This window comes from Gopherus flavomarginatus, chromosome 1 (genome assembly GCF_025201925.1).
Source record: "Gopherus flavomarginatus isolate rGopFla2 chromosome 1, rGopFla2.mat.asm, whole genome shotgun sequence".
NCBI classification, from domain to species: domain Eukaryota; kingdom Metazoa; phylum Chordata; order Testudines; family Testudinidae; genus Gopherus; species Gopherus flavomarginatus.
The window spans coordinates 16,531,638-16,557,799 of NC_066617.1; the positions used below are offsets into that span (position 1 = coordinate 16,531,638).

At 44.5% G+C, this 26,162-nt stretch overlaps 1 protein-coding gene across 3 annotated transcripts in view; it reads left to right on the forward strand.

Annotated features, from left to right (window-relative positions):
* The window catches only part of CAMK1D (calcium/calmodulin dependent protein kinase ID), a 389,122-nt gene that overhangs the window by 210,237 nt on the left and 152,723 nt on the right, over positions 1–26,162 (forward strand). For all 3 annotated transcript variants that reach the window (XM_050936946.1, XM_050936947.1, XM_050936948.1), the window contains one exon: positions 17,353–17,427. In XM_050936946.1, the coding sequence (XP_050792903.1) occupies positions 17,353–17,427 (75 nt within the window). The remainder of the gene's footprint in view (positions 1–17,352; positions 17,428–26,162) is intronic.

Sequence of the window (26,162 nt, forward strand, 5' to 3'; positions counted from 1 at the left end):
CTTCAGGCACAGCCTAGGACTGAAGCCCCAGATCCATCAGAATTTCAGGACATTGTCAGATCAGCTTTTCCTTCAATCCCTCTCTCCCTGGCATTCTCTTCATCCCAGCCCAACCTTTCTCACTCACAGACTCTCAGGCTGTTCCTTCCTTCCCCAGACAGATTCTCCTTCCCAGCCCCTAGGGTGGACTCTTATTTTCCTCCCACTCCTAAGTCCTTGATCTTCCTGCCAGCGGAGGCATCCCAGCCCAACAGGCAGCTGGCTGGCACCACTTTGGCTGAGTACTGTGTTGTTGCCTGATGCTCTTCCTCTGACTCACTGCTGCATCCAGGCCTCCTTTGGCTGTGGGGTCTGAATGCCAAGATCTTGCCCTAATCCTCTCCTGTTTCCCTTAACATGGGCAAAGCAGATCCTTGGCTAACAGGTACCCTACATGACACACAGCAGATGGTCCCATTTTAACGCATGGTCCTACTCTGAGGGGTTCAGGAAAAAACTGACACTTTGTAACTCATCAGAACATACCTGTCTCTCTCTCACCTCCTTCTCACCCAAACCCCCCACAGTTCCATCAATCAAAGCCCCAGCCCCTACGTTTGAAACTCCTTGAGCTACAGAGTTTAGCTTCTACTCAGCTTTTCCATGTTTTTTAAGTGGCACTGCTATTGTTTCAACCACGTGATTACAATGGCTTCTTTTTGTAAGGCTCTAACTACAATAACCAGGTTTAACTCAACCCATAGCAGAATTATCCGCTATACCCCAGTCAGTGACACCTATGCAAGCCTTATTTCCTTCAGAGGGTTTGCACGTCTGTCACTGTGGTCCTGATTTGAAGACCATGGGCTTTTCATGGGCGATTCATGAAAGGAAGCTTGAAGGAGCTTGTGGGACCTGGAGAAGCAGGCAGTTGGGTCTGGCATCATTAGTAGAAGGATTGTGAGGGAAGTAGGCAAGGTCAGAATTGTGAAGAGCCATGAAGGTGAAGACAAGAATGCATAAATACCAAACTGATAGGTACCTTACCTAAACTATGTAGAGAATTTGCAGGGAGGTCCAGTTAATAAGACTACAGCATGGGAGTCAGGAAATCTGGGTTATGTTCCCAGCTCTCTGCTACTGTTCTGCTGTGTGAACTTTGGCACAGTCATTTCTCCTGGCTGTGCCTCAGTTTCCCCACCTGTAGAAGGAAGCTCCTGGGACTTCTGCACTTGCTTAGAGGGCTATTTGTGAAATGGGCTACATAAAAGAGCTAAGGGTTATTTATCTTCTCTATAGAGCGATCAATAGTTTTAAAAACTCTTGAGTCCTAGTACAGTTTAGACTAGCAGCTTTCGACATTTTTGTGTAACTCCTCTGATCATGGTGTGTGGCACTCACTCTGCATTTGTGTATATTCAAACAAATGCCAGAGATACAAGGAGACAACTAGAAAAATCCCTGTGTCTGTGTGAAGTGAATATTTCAGGGATGACTAATATCCCTTTATGTAAGTTTACTGCCTGCAAAATGGTTTTAGATGTAACAGGATATCCCTGCACACCACAGTCATGTCAGATCCACTGAGGTTAGGAAAAGAATGCTGTACCAGTTATCAGTGAAATCTTCATTCAGTGTAAACCAGGAATGCTTTCTCTTCTTGTGGTATGGCATACCAGGATAGCTGTTCTGTCTATGGTCAGACATTCCTCTTGCAATGAACCTCAGCCCTATTTTCTAGGGGCTCGATCCAGATCTCACTGATGACAAAGCGAATATTTCTATTGATTTAAATAGGCTTTGAATCATGCTCTGGGCATAGAAGAAAAGTACCATCTTGATGCCTGTTCAATCCAAAGTCCTGCTTGTTGAGGCTGCCAGTTAGTTCAGTCTTGGTCCTGCTAGTGAAGGCAGGAGGCTAGACTCAATGACCTTTCAAGGTCCCTTCCAGTTCTAGGAGATAGGTATATCTCCAATTATTATTATTTATTATAGGAGTGACAGTGATTTTTGGAACACTGACACTTGGAAAGGGACAGACAACCTCTGACTTATTTCTCAACAACCACTGATCAGCCTTCACATAATGTTAGCTTTTGGTTACTATTGGCTTGAGCTGGATTTAATCTAGTGACCAGCTCTGTATCACAACCACTCACCTTAGACACCCAGTCAGCCTGAAGCCCCGAAGTTAGCCCTCAGAACCCCTTTTAAGACTTACACTTGTATCTGCCCTTCATCCAGGGTTCTCTAAATGCTTCACTAGGTGGCTTAGTATTAGCCCCAGTTACATGGCTTTCCTGTAATTATGTCACACATCAGGTCAGTGGCCAAACCAGCAATAGAACCCAGGTCCCCTGCTGTAACCAACAGAGGGTCCTGCCCTCGTCATTAATGATCTGAAGTAATATACAAGTGATTCTCATTCAGGGTCTTGGTCTCTGTGACAGCAAGAGCTGGCAGAGGTATAGAAACAGCTCAGTCATACCGGAGTATACTTTCTTTTATGGTAGGTCATTATGTCTATTTGATTTGGAAAGCGATGCTGTTGGAAAGGGTATATAGAGGGCTAGATTAATCCATGGTGTGGAGGGGCAGTGGGGGTGGGGACGAGAGCTGGAGAGTGAACCCACCCTACACTCACTGTCCAGCAGCAGCGTTCTTATCCTGTGGGGCTGGGCCTTGCTCTCTCCTCCAGGTGTTGTAACCTCACAGCGCCACTCAGGTGTGGCACCCTGGCACCTCCATTGATTAGGGTTGCTGTGCTGGGACAGAGGGTGGTGCTGTGGGTGGTTGGTGCCCTCTTGGTGTGGAAAGGAGGAGGAGGTAGGGGAGGTGGAGAAGGAGAATGATTTGGGGGCCCCCCCATGCATTTGGGCCTGAGGCACCTGTGTAGTTTGCCTATGCGTTAAACTTGCCCGGGGTGTATATATATTAGTGACAGGCTTGTATCACACACTTCATATCTAGAACTGGATAACCCAAAATTCATAGGTGTTTATGTCCAGGGATTTGATTTGTCCCATTAGTGAGAGTTGGGACAGCCACAGAGTTCACAGCCAGATGTGACCTACACAAAAGTTGAGGGTATGTTTGGATGCAGGGGTATAGTTCAAGCCCTTCTTTAACATATAATACATCTGAAATAGTGGCTGGACCAGTCAACAGAGTAAACATGCTACTGAATTCAGAGTGACTTGGAAGAGTTGGCCTTTGCATGCATAGGAGGCTTACAGAATTCAGCGTTGCTAAATGCAGTGTAACAAGGCTGGAAACTGAAAAATAAACACATGGATTATAGTCACAGTGAATATAATATATGAGAGGACACAGTTCAGGAACTATGGGTTTGGCAGTGGTCACGTAAGCAAGCTTAAGTTTTCCAGCCATGGAATTCTAAATAAGTGGAAGTTGTGTGTAGTGTACTCCACTAGTGAAATCTCATTTGAATATTTTATGCCTCACCAGTTACCAGGGTTTAAGGCCAGCATTTGAGAGGAAAAAGATTGTATGCAGAGGAAGGCAATTAAAATAATTCAAGACTTTAAGGGCCGGAAAGTCTTCCTGGATTTACCCTGTGGAGCTTAGAATAAGGGAGACTAAGGGGAGATCTTAGAGAGGATGAATAAGATTTTAAAGACAAGGAAATGGATTGATGCCAGTAACAAGCTGTGTGACAAATGAGGTAGCCGCCCAAAACAGGTCATGGTTTGTGCTTAAGTAGGGAATTACTCTATAGCAAGAGCAATTCCTGGGAAATTATTTGAATCAAAGGTGTGTTAAATACAGAATACACATTGCCATAGAAAGAATAGGATACTTGTGGCACCTTAGAGACTAACACATTTATTTCAGCATGAGCTTTCGTGAGCTTGCTCACGAAAGCTCATGCCAAAGCTCATGCTGAAATAAATGTGTTAGTCTCTAAGGTGCCACAAGTACTTCTGTTCTTTTTGCGAATACAGACTAACACAGCTGCTATTCTGAAACATTACCATAGGCGGATACAGAAATAACTGAAAGCCACAAGGTGGGTGAGGTAATATCTTTTATTGGACCAACTTCTGTTGGTGAGATAGAAAAGCTTTCGAGCTACACAGAGCTCTTCTCCAGGTGTGGGAAAGGTACTAAGAGTGTCACAGCTAAATACAAGATTGAACAGATAGTTTAGCATAAATAGCACAGATTCTAAGGGACCATTCATAGCTCTAGAGCAAGGCAGGGAAACCATTTCAGAACAAATTAGAAATTTGTGAACATGTATGTTGGTGCATTTCTTTGCATACAAAATGTTACATCCAATGTTAAAGTAATTCCAACCCTGAGGTAACTAAATTGACTAGAATATCTATGTTAAAATCATCTTCCTCCAGGGTTAATAGGAACAGAGCTGTAGGTGCTGTATGGTTTCATCCTGAGAGTTGGCTGTCCCAGCTACCTTTGGATGCCTGCTGGGAGTCCCTTGCAGCATGCGGTACTGCAGTGGGATGGTTCACAACACTCTTCTCTGCAGTGACCTCCGAGGAAGGGCACAGTAGATAAGTTGTAGCACTCATTGCAGGATACCTTTCTTCTCCTCCCCCCTTCAAGCACACAATACGTTTCCTTTCTGTCGTTTCCTATTTGACTCAAGGGAATATTTATTAAGTCTGGAAAACCTCTTTCAGGTTTGTATGGCTCAATAATAAGAAACGTAGGAACACGACTGTCTTAAAACCAGTGATCTTACAATGACAGCAACAAAAAAGCAGATGTTTTAGCTTTGTGAACTACCATTATGCAGAGTCATCTGTGTCATAGGAACACTCAGCATCTGCCTGCTTTTGTCCACATCTCTCTACCATATATAGCTGAGGCCAATTTACTGCAGGGGCTTATAGACTCATAGACTCATAAACTCTAGGACTGGAAGGGACCTCGAGAGGTCATCGAGTCCAGTCCCCTGCTGTCATGGCAGGACCAAATACTGTCTAGACCATCCCTAATAGACATTTATCTAACCTACTCTTAAATATCTCCAGAGATGGAGATTCCACAACTTCCCTAGGCAATCTATTCCAGTGTTTAACTACCCTGACAGTTAGGAACTTTTTCCTAATGTCCAACCTAAATCTCCCTTGCTGCAGTTTAAGCCCATTGGTTCTTGTTCTATCATTGGAGGCTAAGGTGAACAAGTTTTCTCCCTCCTCCTGATGACACCCTTTTAGATACCTGAAAACTGCTATCTTGTCCTCTCTCAGTCTTCTCTTTTCCAAACTAAACAAACCCAATTCCTTCAGCCTTCCTTCATAGGTCATGTTCTCAAGACCTTTAATCATTCTTGTTGCTCTTCTCTGGACCCTCTCCAATTTGCTTCTTTAAGTTTATTTCCTTGCTTTATCTCTATTTTGTGTACGTGCACATACATGCATCTGATTTACTGCTGATGAAAGGTGCTGGACGGAAAACACTAGATACCAAAGTCCACTATCGACACAACCTGCCACACACTGTTTCACCCCATGCGCTTCCGCTCTTCCCTGGAGGAACAGCACTTTAGAGGCAAGATAGCAGTCCAGATTCAGTAGCCCATTCAGTCCTCAGCCTCTTTTGAGGGGTCATTCAGACGGAAAGTTAATGTGCAGCAAGCAAGGGTGTGAATTTACAACCCATTAGCCCCTTCACATGAAGGCCATGTCTATACTACAAAATGATGTTGACTTAATTTATGTTGGCATACAGCCTCCATAGTGTGTGCACACTGGGCTCCTTGTGTCGGTAGTGTGCGTCCTCACCAGTGTGGGGCATTGTGGGTGGCTCCTGAAAGCCGGTAACAGTCAGTGTAAGCAATGCAGTGTCTACATTGTCACTATGTCTACCTAATTATATTGACCATGACACTATGCTGCTCGGGCAGGTGGTGTTAATAAATCGGTGTAGAGAGGCACTTACAGGAGCCGAATTTAAGTGAAGACACTTCCACAGGTAGGTCGATGCATGGCAGCTTATGTCAACCTAACTGTGTAGCATAGACTGAGCCTAACTCCCTGGGTGGATAGTCTGTGCACAAACAATGCCCTTAGGCAATTTAGCTTAGTACAGTTTAAGGTGTATTACGCTAAAGTACACAAAGGCACTTTTAGTAAGAGTGTCCACAGGGGGGGAGTTAGTACAGAATAGCCAGTGTGCTAAAAATTCACACTCTATTTTGCTGCGCACTTCCAGTGTAGACAAGTCCTGAGATTGCCTGCAAGGTTGCCCATTGGGAGCAGTGGTGCCTCCGAGGATGACAAGCTTTGGTTACTAACCCAGGCTTGCATGGTGATTTTTAAAAGCCTAGGCTTCCAAACTTTCCACTTGTGGCCTTTTGTAGATCAGGTTAGAAAAAACACACACTGTTCTCTGTAAACATGGTTTCAAGCAGTTCCTTTGTGTGCAATTGCTGTTGTCTTAGTACTTAGTGCTCTGAGCGATCTTTCCTGACTGCTTTAACTTGCTATGGATTGTTCTGTCAATCAATAGAATATTTTAGACCCAACCATGAGGATATAAGATGCATCCCTGTTCGGATGATGACTAAAATTCAGCAAGAAGAGAATAAGATCCTGACTGGAGTATACAATCCCAGAGGGTGGTCTAGTTGGGCCTTCAAGCTTCAGGGGACTGAGTGGGGAGGAGGATGGGGAATGTCAGGATGAGTGAGACAGGAGGTTTTTCTTCTCTTCAGCAAAGTATTTACCCTGCATCCTGGTTACATGTTTGCATCATTTAATTTCATGCCCCACATATTTGACAGAGTCTGATCAGCAACAAGTTGTTGTTTTGGAAACCTGTGTTTCATAAACACCTTTCTTGTTTACCCATGTATTTTATTCAATGTCCTTCTCAACAGCCACCAGTGATCCTACTCCCCCATGTAGAAATATGCCAAATGTGATAAATATAATTATTAATGAAATCCTAATAGTTTACACTTGCCATACGGCTTTCATCCAGGTTCTTAAGGTGCTTTATCAGATGGCTAATTATCATCAGTTACACACTAGACTAGCAGTTGTGACCTTACTGTGATCACACAGCATGTCAGCAGCCACAGCAACAATAGAACCTGGGTCCCCTGCTCTAATCAACAGAGAATGCTGCCTCCATAATTAGTGATCTCTAGTAATATACAAGCGATGGTCTGGGACAAGCAGGAGCTGGCGGAGATGTAGAAACCGCGTAGTTATTCAGGGATATATTTTCTCTCATTATATCTCCACTTCCACATTGTAATCCTTTGCACTTCTACAGCAATATCCATCCAAAGACCTTGCAGTTTTATAAATATGGGAGTGAATTTCACCCCTTAGTGCAAAGGCCCAGCTCAGATTCCTGTGCACCCCCCGAGTCACCGCTTAAGCATTTAAGGTGGTGTTATGTAATGCAAGTTGTCTTGTGTGTGCCCAATGTACTATGGATAAATTTGAGTCTTTGGACACTCAGCAGCTTGTGCTAGTCACCACTATCTGCTGCTGCATGAAGCAGAGAAATATCAGTTATCATTCACAGACAGATCCTGCTCCCATCGAAGTTAGTGGGATAGGTCTCATCTTGGGAGCAGAATCTGGCCTTTCAGAAATTTCAGTTTTTCTTTAGGAAGCTGTGACATAGACTTTCCCTAGTAGTGGATGCAGTAGTTCTTAGTGAACATCTGTGAAATAAGACAACCTGTTATCGATCCACTTATCAAAGCTGCTCTTAGTTGTTTTACAAAAGGTTAGGCCAAACGAATGAATGCTGAGCAAAGGAAACCCAGCCTGTACCTAGTGCATTGTAATAGGTAAGTTTTAAAACAAATCAAAGCAGCTCCCGGGAGCTCTTGTCTGTACACTGCTACTTTTAGAATAGTAATCGGTCGCATTTTGGTTGCTCATGTCAATTTGCTGGTATAAACTCAGGTTGGTTATTTGATGCATCATCTGAAGTGTTAGATGCTGCTCAAGTGCACTCAGTGCTGATGCAGACACAGTAACTGCCTTCTTTTATTTTGCTAGCCTTTGTGTTTGGAAAAGGGATGTAAGTAGAGTCATAGATTTTTTTTTAAAGGCTAGAATGGACCATTAGATTGTCTAGTCTGACCTCCTGCATATCACAGACTATACAGAATTTCACCCGTTACCCCTGCATTGAGCCCAGTAACTTCTGTTTGACTGAACCATATCTTCCTGAAAAGGCATCCAGTCTTGACTGGAAGTCATCAAGAGCTGGAGAATCCACCACTTCCCTTGGTAGTTTGTTCCAGTGATTAATCACTCTCACTGTAAAAATGTGAATTAGTCTCTCTCTAGGTTCCAGCCATTGGTTCTTGTTATACCTTTCTCTACTAGCTGGAAAAGCCCTTTAGTGCCTAGTATTTGAGATGCAGAATGATGGAGTGAGACTAGAGGCCTTTTCCTTTTCTTTATTTATTGACATCCTCATTCTATTTCAGCACCTTACAAATGTTGTGTGAGCCGTTTTCATGAACCTTGTGAAGTAGGCAGTATTATCTCCATTTCACAGACAGCTGCACTAATCATGGAGGACAATGTGCTGTGTGTTTTGCCTGCATGATGGAGGTGCACAGGATTTATCTATAGAGGGACAGAACCTGTCTGTGAAAATGGTGAATGTGATGTGTGGGAGGGCTGAGGTCTGTTACCGGAGAATGCCTTAACGGGACACATTTTGTAATGATTTGTGTAGGCTGAGGTTTTTTTAAAGCAGCCATAACTGTTTTTTAACCAAGGTATTTTTCTTTGTGGACATTATCTTTCTAATCTAAACTGTCAGCACTATGGTATCTACACACTGTGCTGTCACTGCCATGGTCCTGTCATAATGTTGTGTCATCAAGTAGTGCTGGAACATCAATATGTTGTCTAGCTCAGAATAAAAACAAGGTCCATTTTTTATCTCTTCCAGTTAGCAGTAAGTGGAATGGATGTGTGGCAATCAGGACTCTCCCATGAAGTCCAGGGTGGGGTGGCAGACTCGAGGAGAAAAAGATGGATTTGGTTGGGTTAGAAGGAGGGAAGGAGATGACTCTGCAAGAGAGGAGAGAGAACAGGAAAGTTCAAGAGCGGAAGGATGGCCAGTGGTTAACATGGGTTTAAGTCCCTGCTCTGCCATAAACTTCCTGTGTGATTTGGGACAAGTCAGTCGTTTTGTGCCACAGTTCCTCATCTGTCAAATGTATCTCTGGAATGTATCAAGGGAGACTATACCAGACTGGGGAAGACGCTTAAGGAAATCGAGGCTCAGGTGATCTTCAGTGGGATTCTGCCGGTTCCTAGAGAAGGGTGACAAAGGTGTGACAAGATTATGGCGATCAACAGATGGCTCAGGCAGTGGTGCTATAAGGAGAGCTTTGGGATGTACGGCCATTGGGAAGCATTTACAGACAGAAGACTGTTCTCTCGGGATGGACTTCACCTGAGCAAGGATGGAAATAGACTTCTAGGATGGAGGCTCGCCAACCTGATTAAGAGAGCTTTAAACTAGAAATTTGGGGGAGATGGTTGGGAGATGTTCGGGAGATCTCCACGCTGAAATTTAACCTTGAGAGGGAAGTAAACAAAGTAAGAGGGGATACAGCCATGGACAGAAGAATTGACATAAGGAGGAAGGGTAGTGTAGATAACAGACTAACAGGTGATGTCGGTGGTAGAATGTCTGTGCCTAACAGGGTACAGAATGTGAGTGAAGCCAAACGGCAAAAATTAAGATGTCTGTACACTAATGCGAGGAGCCTAGGGAACAAAATGGAGGAACTAGAGCTACTGGTGCAGGAAGTGAAACCGGATATTATAGGGATAACAGAAACGTGGTGGAATAGTAGTCATGACTGGAGTACAGGTATTGAAGGCTATGTGCTGTTTAGGAAAGATAGAAATAAAGGCAAAGGTGGTGGAGTAGCATTGTACATCAATGAGGAGGTTAACTGTAAAGAAATAAGAAGTGATGGAATGGACAAGACAGAGTCTGTCTGAGCAAAAATCACACTGGGAAAGAAAGCTACTAGAGCCTCCCCTGAGATAGTGCTTGGGGTGTGCTACAGACCGCCAGGATATGATTTGGATATGGATAGAGACCTCTTTAATGTTTTTAAGGAAGTAAACACTAATGGGAAATGTGTGATCATGGGAGACTTTAACTTCCCAGATATAGACTGGAGGACAAGTGCTAGCAAGAAGAGTAGGGATCAGATTTTTCTGGATGTGATAGCTGATGGATTCCTTCACCAAGTAGTTGAAGAACCGACAAGAGGGGATGCCATTTTAGATTTGGTTTTGGTGAGCAGTGAGGACCTCATAGAAGAAATGGTTGTAGGGGACAACCTTGGTTCGAGTGATCATGAGCTAATTCAGTTCAAACTAGATGGAAGGATAAAAAAAATAGATCTGGGACTAGGGTTTTTGATTTCAAAAGGGCTAACTTTAAAGAATTAAGGAAATTAGTTAGGGAAGTGGATTGGACTGAAGAACTTGTGGATCTAAATGCGGAAGAGGCCTGGAATTACTTTAAGTCGCAGCTGCAGAAACTATCGGAAGCCTGCATCCCAAGAAAGGGGAAAAAAACCATAGGCAGGAGTTGTAGACCAAGCTGGATGAGCAAGCATCTCAGAGAGATGATTAAGAAAAAGCAGATAGCCTACAAGGAGCGGAAGAAGGGTGGGATTAGCAAGGAAAGCTATCTTACTGAGGTCAGAACATTTAGGGATAAAGTGAGAAAGGCTAAAAGCCAAGTAGAGTTGCACCTTGCAAAGAGAATTAAAATCAATAGTAAAAGGTTCTATAGCCATATAAATAAGAAGAAAACAAAGAAAGAAGAAGTGGACCGCTACACACTGAGGATGGAAAGGAGGTTAAGGATAACCTAGGCATGGCCCAATATCTAAATAAGTACTTTGCCTCAGTCTTTAAAAAGGCTAATGGGGAGCTTAGGGGTAATGGAAGGATGACAAACGGGAATGAGGATATGGAGGTGGATATTACCACATCTGAGGTAGAAGCCATACTTGAACAGCTTAATGGGACAAAATCGGAGGGCCCAGACAATCTTCATCCGAGAATATTAAAGGAACTGGCGCATGAAATTGCAAGCCCGTTAGCGAGAATTTTTAATGAATCGGTAAACTCAGGGGTTGTACCGTACGACTGGAGAATTGCTAACGTAGTTCCTATCTTTAAGAAAGGGAGAAAGAGTGATCCGAGTAACTATAGGCCTGTTAGTTTGACATCTGCAGTATGTAAGGTCTTGGAAAAAATTTTGAAGGAGAAAGTAATTAAGGACATTGAGGTCAATGGTAATTGGGACAAAGTACAACATGGTTTTACTAAAGGTAGATCGTGCCAAACCAACCTGATCTCCTTCTTTGAGAAGGTGACAGACTATTTAGACAAAGGAAATGCGGTAGACCTAATTTACCTCGATTTCAGTAAGGCATTTGACACGGTTCCACATGCGGAATTATTAGTCAAATTGGAAAAGATGGGGAACAATATGAGAATTGAAAGGTGGATAAGGAACTGGTTAAAGGGGAGACTACAACGGGTCGTACTGAAGGGTGAACTGTCAGGCTGGAAGGAGGTTACTAGTGGAGTTCCTCAAGGATCGGTTCTGGGACCAATCTTATTTAACCTTTTTATTACCGACCTTGGCACAAAAAGTGAGAATGTGCTAATAAAGTTCGCAGATGACACAAAGCTGGGGGGTATTGCTAACACGGAGAAGGACCGGGATATCATACAGGAAGATCTGGATGACCTTGTAAACTGGAGTAATAGTAATAGTAATAGTGAAATGTGCAAGGTCATGCACTTAGGGATTAATAATAAGAACTTTAGATATAGATTGGGGATGCATCAGTTGAAAGCAACAGAGGAGGAAAAGGACCTTGGGGTATTGGTAGATCACAGGATGACTATGAGCCGCCAATGTGATATGGCCATGAAAAAAGCTAATGCAGTTTTAGGATGCATCAGGCGAGGTATTTCCAGCAAAGATAAGGAGGTGTTAGTACCGTTATATAAGGCGCTGGTGAGACCCCACCTGGAATACTGTGTGCAGTTCTGGTCTCCCATGTTTAAGAAGGATGAATTCAAACTGGAACAGGTTCAGAGACGGGCTACTAGGATGATCCGAGGAATGGAAAACCTGTCATATGAAAGGAGACTCAAAGAGCTTGGCTTGTTTAGTCTAGCCAAAAGAAGGCTGAGGAGGGGTATGCTTGCTCTTTATAAATATATCAGAGGGATTAATATTAGGGAGGGAGAGGAATTATTTAAGCTTAGTACCAATGTAGATACAAGAACGAATGGGTATAAACTGGACACTAGGAAGTTTAGACTTGAAATTAGACGAAGGTTTCTAACCATTAGAGGAGTGAAGTTCTGGAACAGCCTTCCAAGGGGAGTAGTGGGGCAAAAGACATATCTGGCTTTAAGATTAATCTTGATAAGTTTATGGAAGGGTGTAGCTTGCAGCGCTGGGAGCCGCTGCAGCACTGATTACACTGAGGCTTTACAGCGCTGTACCTTGCAGCGCTCAGGGGGGTGTTTTTTCACACCCCTGAGCGCGAAAGTTGCAGCTCTGTAAAGTGCCAGTGTAGCCAAGCCCTAAGATAAGATAGATCACACATGGATATGCATCCAGACATTTTGGGGTTTATCAGAATGAATACTCTGAACCTTTTGAGATTCATGCTGCACTACTAGGCCAGGATAAAAGCAGAATTAAACCATTCCAAACTTTCTCTTGCTCCAACACTGTAAAGTACCTCCCTAATTCCCTCTGAACAATCCTCAGCAATTGATCTAACAGAGCATCTATTCAAGTGAATGGAATGCAAGGACATACTTGGTGTATCCAGCCATTTTCTGGATGTTCTGAGCCAGGGAATTGTGCTGAGAGACACACACACACACACACACATCTGGTAGACCAGGATTGTCGCTTACCCTGCTTACACATGTCCATTACCACAATTAGGTGGGTCTGCCAGTGATGAAAGTTTAGTCATTTATCAGAATTTGAAGCAATTTCTCTTTCCTGTTGTTTATAAAATTATATTTCTGCTCAAGTTGAGTGTCACTGCAGATGAACAATAAGTGGTTCCGATTGATTATAGTGATTTCTGCTGGAAGGTATAGAGAGCTTGATCATCTTTGGCCTTCATTGAGAGAGCCAGCAAGTTGATAATAAGCACAAATGTATTCTCTAGCCGCTCTTGCTAGCGTAGCAGGTCTTATTAGCATTTTTATTGTGAACGTCTCTTTTCTTTGAAGAGTTTTTAACTAAAATGTAGACCACCTCCCAGCCCTCCTCCACCTCGCCAGGATAAAAAATAAAAGTTGACTGTTTGGGAGATGCTTTCTACTCCCTTAGCTCAAAAATGTAGCATTAGCCTGAGGGCTTGATTTTCAGAGGTGTTGAGCCATTGACTTCAAGTAGCATTGTGAGTTCGCTGTATTTCCAAAAATCAGGCCCTTGTGGTCTTGAGTTTGCCTGAAGCAAACTGAAAAAAAGTCTGCTTGTCACATCACAGAGCCACACCAGATAAATGGTTCCTACATGTTCTGCTGGCCAGGCAGCTGCCGATTCTGCTGATCTGATGGAGCCACTGCAGCAAAACTGGCTGTGTTCTTCCTAATGGAATTTTACAAACTCTCGATCCATATTGAGGGCTGATGTTGTGTATTTATATAAATACAAACAAATCCAGCTTAGAATGTAAATGACATCAAGTCAGCGAGGGTTGGGAAAAAACACAAAGCTGGTTGATCTGCTCAGTTATGAAAATCAGGCACCAGGGAGTCCTGCTTTCCTGTTATCTTTTGAGTTTTGGAATGAGATAGGACAGGTGACTGGAGAAATTTTTTAAGGCAACCGCTCTATATAATTTTGGAAAATTTCCATAGAAGAGCCAAGATACTAGACATCCATTCCTGCGCACCAGAATTAAGATTTTAAAGCTTAACTTCTTCAGGATTCTCTTATGAATCTTATAATGCTTGAGCTATGATGCTGTTTCTCTGGACAATTTACTGGAGCAACAAAGGATTTTTATACCTCCAGAGAGCAAAAGACCTATAGCCACACATATATTGCTGTATGATATCCTACAGCACGGGTCAGCAACCTTTCGGAAGTGGTGTGCCGAGTCTTCATTTATTCATTTTAATTTAGGGTTTCGCTTGCTGGTAATACATTTCAATGTTTTTTAGAAGGTCTCTCTGTACAAGTCTATGTATTATATAACTAAACTCGTGTTGTATTGTAAAATAAACAAGGTTTTCAAAATGTTTAAGAAGCTTCATTTAAAATGAAATTAAAATGTTGATCTCATGCTGCCAGCCCGCTCAGCCCGCTGCTGGTCTGGGGTTCTGTTCATCTAGGCCGGCAGCGGGCTGAGCGGGGCCTGCGGCCGGGACCCCGGCTGGCAAGGGTCTGGCAGCCAGAACCTCAGACCGGCAGCGGGCTGTGCGGGGCCAGCGGCCAGGACCCCAGGCTGGCAGTGGGCTGAGTGGCTCAGCCCACTGCCGCTCAGGGGTTCCATCTGCCGGCTCCTGCCAGCCGGGATCCCAGCTACCGAACCCGTTCAGCCCACTGCCAGTCTGGGGTCCCGGCCCTGCCCACACACAGTGGGTACCTGCCTTCTCCCTGGTTCTGGCCCATTCTCTTCCTCTCTCTGCACTGAGATGAGGGTGGGAGTGCACTGAGCACAGGGCTGGGGGTGAAGGGTCTGGCCAGGAGCTAGAATGAGGGAGGGGGCTCAGGGTTGGGGCAGGAGGTTTGGGTGTGGGGCACTTACCTGGACCAAATAGGTACGAGGGATGCAGGTGGGAATGTGAGGGGCGGGGTGCAGGAGCTCCAGTTTGGTGCTCAGGGTGGGGGTGGGGATGTGGGGGTGCAAGAGTCAGGATGTGGGGGGTGCATGGGGTGTGCGGGGGCTGGGTATGTGGGGGGTGAAGAGTCACGGCTGGGGTCGTGGGGGAGGTGAAAGAGTCAAGCAGAGGGTTGGGTGTGTATGAGGGGCATACAGGGCTCAGGGCAGAGGTCTGGGGGGTGTGCGGGGCACAGGGCTCAGGGTCCGGGCCTGGGGGGTGTGCAGGGCTCAGGGCCCGGGCCTGGGGGGTGTGCGGGGCTCAGGGCAGAGGGCTGGGTGTGTGTGAGGGGGATCAGGGCAGAGGGCTGGGGTGTGTGTGAGGAGAGGTCAGGGCAGGGGACTGGAGGGGATATGCCCCATTCCACAAGGCCCTGCCTCCGCCGGGAGCAGTGAGCACGCTGACTCTGCTCCTTCCCGACCCCCTCCCTCGCAAGGGCCATCAGCTGATCAGCCGGCAGGGAGGGCGGGACGGAGAGGCAGAGGAGGGGCAGGAACCCAGCACACTACAGGAAGAGGCAGGGGAGTCGGCAGGACCAAGCTTCTGCCCCCTGACCCTTGCCCCTACCCCCGCGGGAAGGGGGGCTGAGGGAGTGGAGGGTGGAGAAGAGGGGGCCGGGCTGGGCAAGATTTTTAAAGGCACGCTGCTGCCTGCAGGGACTCCGGCAAGCAGCAGCGTGTCATGAAAAATCAGCATGTGTGCCGTCTTTGGCACGCATGCCATAGGTTGCAGACCCCGGTCCTACAGCATGTTAGATTTGGGTTAATATGCCACTGATATGGAATTTCCTGAATACGAAGGTTTTAAGGCAGATCATTACTTTCTGTCTTTTATCTGAATGTGGCTTTTCATTCCTGAATGTAGGTCTGATCTCTTTCTCTCACTAACGTCTATGGCAGTCTTTCCAGTGATGTCACTGGAAGCTGGACCAACCCAATATGTGCACATTATGATGAGTCAGAGCCTGCAGGATGCTGACTACTCAGCACTTTCGTCAACTTACTGGGAGTGTCAGATGCTTTAACACTGCTCAGTATTGGGCTTTGTGTACTTAATTGCACCTCTCATAAATTTGGGGTGGATTATGCCCCAAAAAGTTTACTGGGTTTAGCATTCACTGATGAGTGTCCTCTGTTATTCTTTCTGCCTGTATGTGTGTGTTCTTTAATCAGCACATTCTGCTTACAGTTTTTGAGGGATTTCTCTCACACTTAAGGCAATCATCTATATTATGTATAATTAATATTATAGCCCTTGCAGTTAAATGGATAGTCTCTTTAGGGTCTTAAGTTTAGGTTTAATGCAAATTAAATGTATGCTTTAGAAATTGTTTGGAATTGCTTAAACAATAATCCCAGAGAAGATTTGCTCCAAGTAGTTAATGAGACTGTTGTCTGATGAGGTGATTCTCCTCTAAAAGTTAACACTTTTAACAAAGCAGGGGCCCAGTGATACTGAGCAGCAGTGACCTGTGCCCTGATACCAACTACTCAGGTGGATTTTTAAATTATAAGAATGTTTCTGTATGAGGGTCATGGCAATACTAGAGAGTCATGGTTTGAATAATTAAATTATTATGGTGCTTGAGATCTGTGGGTGGAAAGACCCAGGGCCGGCGCTTGCATTTAGGCGGCCTAGGCAGTCACCTAGGGCGCCAGGATTATTGGTGGGCGGCGTTTTGCCGGAGGGGGCAGCAGGTGGCTCCGGTGGAGCTGCCGCAGTCGTGGCTGCGGACGGTCGGCTGCTCCCGCGGCTCTGGTGGAGCTGCTGCAGTTGTGGCTGCGGACGGTCGGCTGCTCGCGCGGCTCCAGTGGACCTCCCGCAGGCACGACTGTGGCAGCTCCACCGGAACCGCGGGACCAGCGCGCAGGGCAGCGAAATTGCCGTGCGCCTAGGGCATTAAAACCCCTAGCGCCAGTCCTGGAAAGACCCATTGAAGCATAAAGTATATTGTTATGATAGACAACGTTGTGAGGCAGTGCTGAGAAGATGCTGTATGTGGGGTGTTGTGTTGGAATGGAGCCACTTGGAGTATGAGGATTTTGTACAACTGTGGCCCCTCAGATGTCAACACTGCTGTCAGCATCTGTATATATGCATATCCCTGCACTCTTGGCTACTAACTGTATACTGGCTTCAGTCAATCTACAATTTGCAAATCCCTGCACTCTGATGTGCTACTGCCCTGAGAACTTAACATCCAAATACCACCGTGGATGTTCATTTTATTCATCTGACAGGAGAAGAAAAAAGTCTAATGTTTTAAATATTTCATCAGGAAACATTCCTGCTAGCTAAGCAATAACAGTATCCTGGGCTGCCGGGCACTCCTGACAGCTTACACGGAACTGGGTTCAGTTCTGACTGTGTAAATCGCAAGCGCCAAGTAACGTCTAACTAAAAATAGCTTTCTGTTGGGCAGCTGCTTAAAGTTCACCATTTAACCTTGCACTTACCTTTTATTGTTGTTGTTATTGCTTTTCAGAATAAAACATGAAAATATAGTTGCACTGGAAGACATATATGAGAGTCCAAACCACTTGTACCTGGTCATGCAACTGTAAGTACTGCCATTAATTAACCGTCTTGTCAAAATTGTCAGCATTTTTGTTTGTTCGTTTCTTTAACCAAGAAGGTGAGAACAGATTAGAAGTATGTACCGGTACTCATTTTGCTACAGGCTGAGAAAGACCCTAAAGATGGGTGAAGTGATGCTTAAAACACTATGAGCCAGACATTGATGCTCTTGCTGAAATTGTGTAATAATATTATTCTGTAATAGTCTCTGTCACAGTTTCAGGGTAACTGCACCTGCATTCCCCTCCTCAGGGTCTGCCAAGGGCCCCACTCTAAGCTCCCAGCTCCTCAGCTGTCACCTTTCTTGAGAAGAAACCCCTGTTTCATTCCCTGCTGACTAGGGTATTAAGGCTGCACATCTCCCTGATTACACTGTGACATCTCCAGCAAGCCAGACTGCCTAAATGGCCAGTGTCTGCCCTTTGCTTTCCCTCTACAGGCTATGACCAATGTATTGCTTGCAGTTATAAGTTAGCACATAGCTCTTTCTAAGCAAGCACATGTATTCTTAAGGTGAAAGTATTACAGACAAAACACATTAAAAATATAAAAGAATCTGCATGCATGCTAAAAAGCTTATGAGAGGTCACCCCCAACTCCAGCCTTTGGCTCTGGTAGATGTTAGTCCTTCAAAACCACAACTTTATACAGCTCATGCCTTTGATCTCCAATCTCCATGAACAGGCAATCAGCAGACAGTGATCCACTCTTCAGGTTGCAGCTTCAAAAGGCTGGGTTTTTACATAACTAGAGGTGGAGAATTTGCATTAACCTTTCCCTAGGTATTCCTCAGGAAATACACTTCACACTTATTGTGACCAAAGTCTATTCTTCTCTGGCACATTTTCAGTATGGACCTTTGAACTCCCAAGCCTCACATCACATCTTCCCCTAAAGAGGTTTCAGACAATCCTGGCTTATGGCTATATGACCTATGGCATAATACATAAACGTTTCATTTTAACACAGCGTATCCCTAAAGATATTTAAACTTAGTAAGGTCTCCCAAGGTTATGGAAGAAATTGCCGTATCTGTCAGTGTCTCGTTCAAATCAGTGGGGCTACACACAGAGTAAAGTACTAGCTGGTTTGTGCGAGGGGATCAGTATCAGGCCCCATATGTATAAAATTGCTACAATTCAGTTGTCTGGGAACCAGTCTAGGTTAGTTTTTCTCTCTCCCTTTTTTCATACTTCTGTAATAAAAGATTGTAAAAGCAACCATAAGAATGAGCCCTGGCTGATGTAGTCTTTACTGAGCTATAGAGAATCAAAGATGATAAGCACACGTATGTGTATTTAAAAATGGAAATGAGAAGATTGTACCCATTAGCCAACTGTGAAAAGAAATGTCTGCCATGTCTGACCACAGTGCTCAAACAATACCAGTAGAGCAGATAAGGGGTGTACACTGAACACCTGTCCAAATATTGATCTCTCCCAGATGGTCAGAAAGTCAGATGGAAATCACTTACCACCACCAGTGGAAATATGTATAAATATAGGCTCACCTTGAAATTAGCTCTCTGAATAATATTTCTGTCCCTCCATGCCCCGTTATAATCATGTAAACTTCTTATGGGGAGACAACTGTGTTGGCAACATTGAGAATTATCTCTTGATCCTGGTGTGGCCTAAACTCATTACCTGAACTGATACAAGCTGGAAGTATCAGAGAGGGCAAAACTAGAGCTGAATGGACGAAAGAGAAAAAGAAAAACATTAATGGAAAGTGTTGGGTTTGGGGTCAACGAAAGATTTCAGTGATGATTTTGATAAAGTTTTGGATAAAAAAATTGATAAAATGTAAAAATAAAAAATTTAAAAGTCAGTATTTTTTGCAAAGTGTTTCATTTTCAAAAAACAAAAAAACCAACCCACCACTTCTTGATTACTCCCCTTCACTTGTTTCATTCAAAAAATTTCACCAGCTCTAGCAAAGAGTACATTGAAAATAAAAAGAGGAATGGCCTCTGTCCAAAAGGAGGCCCACTGGTGCAGTTTAGAATCAATGAATAGATTTTAAGGTCATTATAATCTAGTCCAGTGGTTTTCAAATTGTGGGTTGCAACCCAGTACTGGGTCATGGAATGTAAGGCACTGGGTTGTGGCTGCTCTGGTCAGCGCTGCCGACCGGGCCGTTAAAAGTCCCGTTGGCGGTGCTGCCCAGCTCTGGCAGGCTAGTCCCTACCTATTCTGACACCGCGCTGCGCCCCGGAAGTGGCCAGCAGCAGGTCTGGCTCCGTGGCAGGGAGCCATGGGGCTCCACACACTGTTCCCGCCCTGAGCACCGGCTCCACACTCCCGTTGGCCGAGATTCAACATTTTGCTTTTCAAAATCTGGTTTAGAAACCCTGAGTTGAAATTAAAATGTCCTCCTACTTACATATGCTATAAATGTTCCAGTTCTCAGTCAGCTGCATCATCCCAGAGCCAGATATATTTAATATTATTTATTATAATAACACCTTGGAATCTAACCAAAGATTGGGGGCTCACTGTGCTAGGTTCTGTACAAAGAAGACAGTCCCTGCCCAGAGTACTGCAGGGGAAATGGCAAAGGAATATCAGAATCCTAAAAATTCCGACAAACCAAGTGAATTTCTCAAAATATCAATTTTATGACCAATTGTCTAAGAATGTCAAGTATCAGAGGGGTAGCCGTGTTAGTCTGGATCTGTAAAAGCACTTCTTCAGATGCATATTCACCCACGAAAGCTCATGCTCCAAAACGTCTGTTAGTCTATAAGGTGCCACAGGATTCTTTGCTGTCTAAGAATGCTGGCTTTGGTTTAACTTCTTTAGTAAAATATCAATTATTATTCTTATTATTTAACTTATTTAATTTCAGGCAAACCCTGATTTTCCAAACCCCACACATTTGAATCTGCATATTACCTGAAATGTGTGTCTTGCCCTGAATCCAAATTTTTATTTAATCCAAAATTTGTTATTCTGTGAATTGTGATTTCAAGGCTTCAGACATTCACTACCATTTCTGTAAAACTGAAGTTCACCTGTTTTCTCTGTTATTGGTAACCTGCTAAGATATGTTTGGGCTGAAATTAAGAGGAGGAAAATTGAATCTGAATATCAGGAAAGACTTCTCCACTGTGAGATCTCAGACCCAGAGAAGTAATGGACGCCTCATAGCTCAGGTTATTTAAAAGCAGTCTGGGCAAAGCACTAGAAATATCTCATAGAGAACAATCCCATAATATCAAGGAGATAGATATTTCCCCTTGTCACTGCACTGATAGCTCAAACTATAACTTGAGTTTTGCCCTAACCCAACTCCCTTACACACAGTATGGTCTTTAGCTTAAGTTAGGTCAGTGGTTCTCAAACTTCTGTAATAGTGACCCCCCCACCTTATAAATTAAAAACCACATTTTTTATATTTAACATAATTATAAATGCTGGTGGTGAAGTGGGGTTTGGGGATAGAGGCTGACAGCTTGTGGCCCCCCACATAATAACCTCATGATGCCCTAATGGGTTACAATCCCCAGTTTGAGAACCCCTGAGTTGAGGGGTGCTTTATACTCCTGCCAGCTGGCCTTCTTGGGTGGGTTGAAGTTGGAGTGCTGCTGACATTGGAGCTGGTAATGCAGTAGGAATGCAGCAGCTATAGGTACAAGAACTCATCGGCTGCTAATCCAATCACTCTGTTAATCCAATCACTCTGTGAAGCTCCAGGGTTGTTTGCAGTGTGGGCATCACCCTCACTTGTCGGAATAGAGCAGGGGTTGGCAACCTTTCAGCAGTGGTGTGTCGAGTCTTCATGTATACATTCTAATTTAAGGCTTCACGTGCCAGTAATATATTTTAACATCTTTTAGAAGGTTTGTACTGAAAACATCTTCAATTCAGGGCAATAGGACCTTATGACACCCTACTCCAAGTTGTCATTCTCTGTCTTGTATGCAATCTCAACAGCCTGACAAGACTGAGCTGTCATGAAACTTAGCAGCCCAAGCAACACATTTGTTGCCCACTTCTTCTCAGGATAATGAATGAAATGATCAAACCTTAAAAGCTAACTGTAATTACATAGCAAAAACCACAGTGTAATTACAATGTAATTATAAACTGCATCGAGAAAAGTCACGTGTTAGTACATTGTATTTTCCATACTTGGCTTCCAACAGAATATGTATTAAGAACACCAATGGGATGGTATGAAGTAAATCAAGCATCTAGTCAGCTTCTGATCATATGAATCAGTAGTAATGCATACTGAAAAGCAAAACCTTATTGTAATTGCTATGTAACTGCATTGTAATACTGAGCCTTATTATAAAGTTTGACAAAAAATAACTAAGGGTATATCTGAAATTTTAAAAACCTATTTGTCCTAGAAGAGTAGAACTCTGCAAAGCTGCTGTATGTACAAACACCTATCCATGTGGAAAAGAGAGCAGGATATGAAAAATATTTTCTTAAATGGCACCGCAAAACTGAGTGTTGAGTGATTTATGATAGGTTGTCTCTAAGTGAAACTCTCTCCTACCACACTTTTAGTTTATACAACTCATTTGGTTTGCATTTTATGAACTCATTTGTACTGACTTCTCCCTCAAGACGGTGCCTGGTCTTGTGTTTTGTTGTTATTTTTCTTTCTCTCTTTCTGTGGGAAACATCCCTTCTTCTGTGCTCGCTAGGCCTAATTCCAATTCTCCAGCTGGTGTGACTACATTGGAGTGATTCTTGATTTACATCGGCATAAATCAGGTCAGAGTCTTTTGTTGAGGGTATAACACCTGTAGAAGGAGTTACTCGTGTTGATGAGATAGTCTCCTAGAAAAATAATCCCGTTGGAAGTAATCCAGTTGAAAGAGGTTTTATCGCATACTTTTAAAATGCAATTTCTTGCTGACAACTGATGAATGTCTATGGGAGCTGCTCAGCCCGCTGCGACTCTGGGGTTCCCACTGCTGGCCCCTTGCCAACCGGGGTACCGCCACTGGTCCCACTCAGCACCCACTGCTGGCCTAGGGAAAGGAACCTCAGACTAGCAGCAGGCTGTGACCCCAGCTGGCAGGAGCCGGCAGCCAAAACCCCAAAGCGGTGGCAGGCTGAGCCGTTCAGCCCGCCACTGCTCTGGGCATTCCACCGCTGGCTCCTGCCAGCTGGGGTTTGAGCCCACTGCCAGCCTCGGGGAAGGAACCCCAGGCCAGCAGCGGGTGCTAAGTGGGACCAGTGGTGGGACCCTGGCTGGCAGGCTCCGATGGTGGAAACCCCTGAGCAGTGGTGGGCTGAGTTACTCAGCCCGCCGCCACTTCGGGGTTTCAGCTGCTGGCTCCTGCCAGCTGAGGTCACAGCCCGCTGTCAGCCTGGGGTTCCTTCCCCCAGGCCAGCAGCAGGTGCTGAGTGGGACCAGCGGTGGGACTCCAGCTAGCAAGGGACCAGCAGTGGGAACCCCAGAGGGGTGGCGGGCTGAGCAGCTCAGCCCACCCTGCATGCCATCAAAAATCAGCTCATGTGCCACCTTTGGCATGCGTGCCATAGGTTGCCAACCCCTGAAATAGAGTATCTTGAGTGTACTAGCTCAGGCTAGCTGTTGCAATGAAGAGGAGCCCTCTTATATGTTTCTGTATTTTAGCTATAATTTGGCATGCCAAGGAGATATTGATCAATGTACTTTTCTTCTCATTCATAATTTACCTCTTCATTCTGTAGCAAATTTTCTCTTCTTGTTATTTAAATATTTGTAAAACAGGTTGACTGGAAGTTGGATTTTAAGGACCTCAGCTAGGGTAATGAACACAGCTCCATTAAGATGCATTGGAGCTCCACTGAAACCAATGGAGCTGATCCCATTTATACCAATGGAAGGTGTAGCACTAAATATTTTCTTCAGGTAGAGTGAAGTGAAAAGTTGCTTCATGTGTTCTGATTGTTATACACTAGATTGAAATTAATCCTGTATTTCCTGTCTTTTAAAATATGAGGAAAAATCCTATAGAAATGACTAAATCTTTTTATTGCCCTTTATCCCAGGTACTTGCTGCAAGTCAAACAAAGCCAGACTGGTTCTGGCTCTGCATAGGATATGGCAAGGAAATCTCTTCTTCCAGCACTCTGTGGGGAGAGGGTCAAATCACACAAGTTGGGGGATGGGGGAGAGGGCAGGATGGAGACAAGTATTCAGCCCTGCTGTGTGCTGGCCCATAGCATGAACTTCTGAAAGTTTGGCATTTAGGACTGGAATACCTAAGATCAATTTAACATGCCCCATTTCCTGGATTCCATATAGGAAGATTTACACATGTTGTTTCCTAGGGAACATCAGATGGTTGCTACAATAGCTCAGATACATTATGTGGAGCTGGGCACCCATTTGATTATATCTCTGCCTAATTTGCTATTATATTTCTTGTGTTTCTTAGCTTGTAGTCTTTATTTATCTCTTGCCTTGAAAAAGCCAATCCTACTGTGTTTTACTTTTATTTAAAACCTGCCTCTGTTTGGAGGAGCGGAGTATAACTTCAGCTGAACTCTGGGAAAGGGCATTTAGATTAAAATAGAGACAATCGGAGGGAACATTAGAACCATAAATCGTTTACAGGCAGAAAGGTCTTTTTTCTCTTTGTGAGAGATCCAGAGATCCCCCAGCGTTGGATTCAATGTCTGAGTAGGAATCTGAATTTGGTGGCTGGCCTTTATTTCTGATAGACTGTAACAAATGCAAATCTGAGCACCCCCACACTTTGTGGTGGTTGAAATCTAGATCTAAATTTTGTCGTTTGGATCCATCTGTGCGCTAGATGTAAGTAACACTGAATAGTGTTAATAGAAAAAGAACCCTCTCTTCTACACTGAGCAGGGAATACACTCCAGAGTTCTAGCTTTTTTATACAAGACGCAGGAAGTGTTGTAAGCTGCACTCTGATAACATTGAATTGCAGCACATTAGATGCTTTAAAACCCTGGGAGTAAACAGTTTAGAAGGCTTCAGACTTGTAGTGCAATGTTTGCAATTTTGACAGTGCATGGAAGCAAGTTTTTCTACTTTAAAAAAAAAAGTCACCAAATGTATTTTGTTCAAATAACATCAACAAGTGATGCTTCCAAGACAGCACAAAATCAGTGTCAAATCCATGTCTATATAACACTGCTTTGAAAAAAGTATCACTAATTTTCTCAAGGGCTTTTCTGTGTAGTGCTCATTGCTACAGTATCACGGTGCTTGACAAATATTATTTATTTACACAACAACCCTGTGAGAGATCAGCAAAGAATCCTGTGGCACCTTATAGACTAACAGACATTTTGGAGCATGAGCTTTCGTGGGTGAATACCCACTTCCTCAGATGCATGTAATGGAAATATCCAGGGGCAGGTATATATATGTGTGCTAGCAAGCAAGCTAGAGATAACGAGGTCAGTTCAATCAGGGAGGATGAGGCCCTGTTCTAGCAGTTGAGGTGTGAAAACCAAGAGAGGAGAAACTGGTTCTGTAATTGGCAAGCCATTCACAGTCTTTGTTCAATCCTGAGCTGATGGTGTCAAATTTGCAGATGAACTGAAGCTCAGCAGTTTCTCTTTGAAGTCTGGTCCTGAAGTTTTTTTGCTGCAGGATGGCCACCTTAAGGTCTGCTATAGTGTGGCCAGGGAGGTTGAAATGCTCTCCTACAGGTTTTTGTATATTGCCATTCCTAATGTCTGATTTGTGTCCATTTATCCTTTTCCGTAGAGACTGTCCAGTTTGGCCGATGTACATAGCAGAGGGGCATTGCTGGCATATGATGGCATATATTACATTGGTGGATGTGCAGATATGGGGCTATTGCTATCCCTGTTTACAGATGGGGAACCGAGGTAGAGAGAGATTTAGGTCAAAAGTGCCCACTCATTGTGGGTGCTCAGTTTGAGACACCTAGGGCCTGATTTTTCAGTGGATTTAGTGTTGTACACATTTTCTCTATTTAAAGCATGGTCCCCATTGACTTCAGTCGCAGCTGTGAGTGCTCAGCACTGTCAGGAATAAGGCCTTGCAGCTGTGAGTCTCCTGACTGACTAACGAGCACAGCTGGGCCACGTCAGCTAGGCCAGCTGACGGACTGCCTCGCCCAAGTCTCTGAGAAAGTTAGCAGGCCTTTTCTTAAGCCCAGCAGCAACTCCCTAGCTGTTCAATGCACATGCTTGTGGATTCTGCTTCCCTCTGCTTGGCTTCCTTCTGTCCTGCACCAAGCCTTGACTCTTCCCTGTACTTGGCTGTGTTCCAGTCCTGTCTCAGCCCTGCTCCTGCCCTGGAACCAGCCCTGCTCCTGCCTTCTCTGACTCCATGGAGCAGGTTCTGACCTGTGACTCCAGTTCCTGGCTTTGTCTTTGTCTTGGCCCTTGGCTTTGTCATTCAAGCCCTGACTTTGGTTCTGACCCTTGGCTCTGATTCCTGGTTTGGACTCTGCCTTGGCCCTTGGCTCTGGCATTTAGACTCTTGACTCTGGTTCTTCTTCAAGTGCTTGCTCATATCCATTCCAATTAGGTGTGCGCGCGCTGTGTGCACGTTCGTCGGAGATTTTTACCCTAGCAACACCCGGTGGGTCGGCTGGGCGCCCCCGGCGTGGCGCCGCTATGGCACCGAATATATACCCCTGCCGACCTATCCGCTCCTCAGTTCCTTCTTACCGCCCGTGTCGGTCATTGGAACAGTGGAGCGTGGCTCAGCTGATCTCCACTTCCCTAGCTATTCACTCGTTCTAGTTCTTATTGT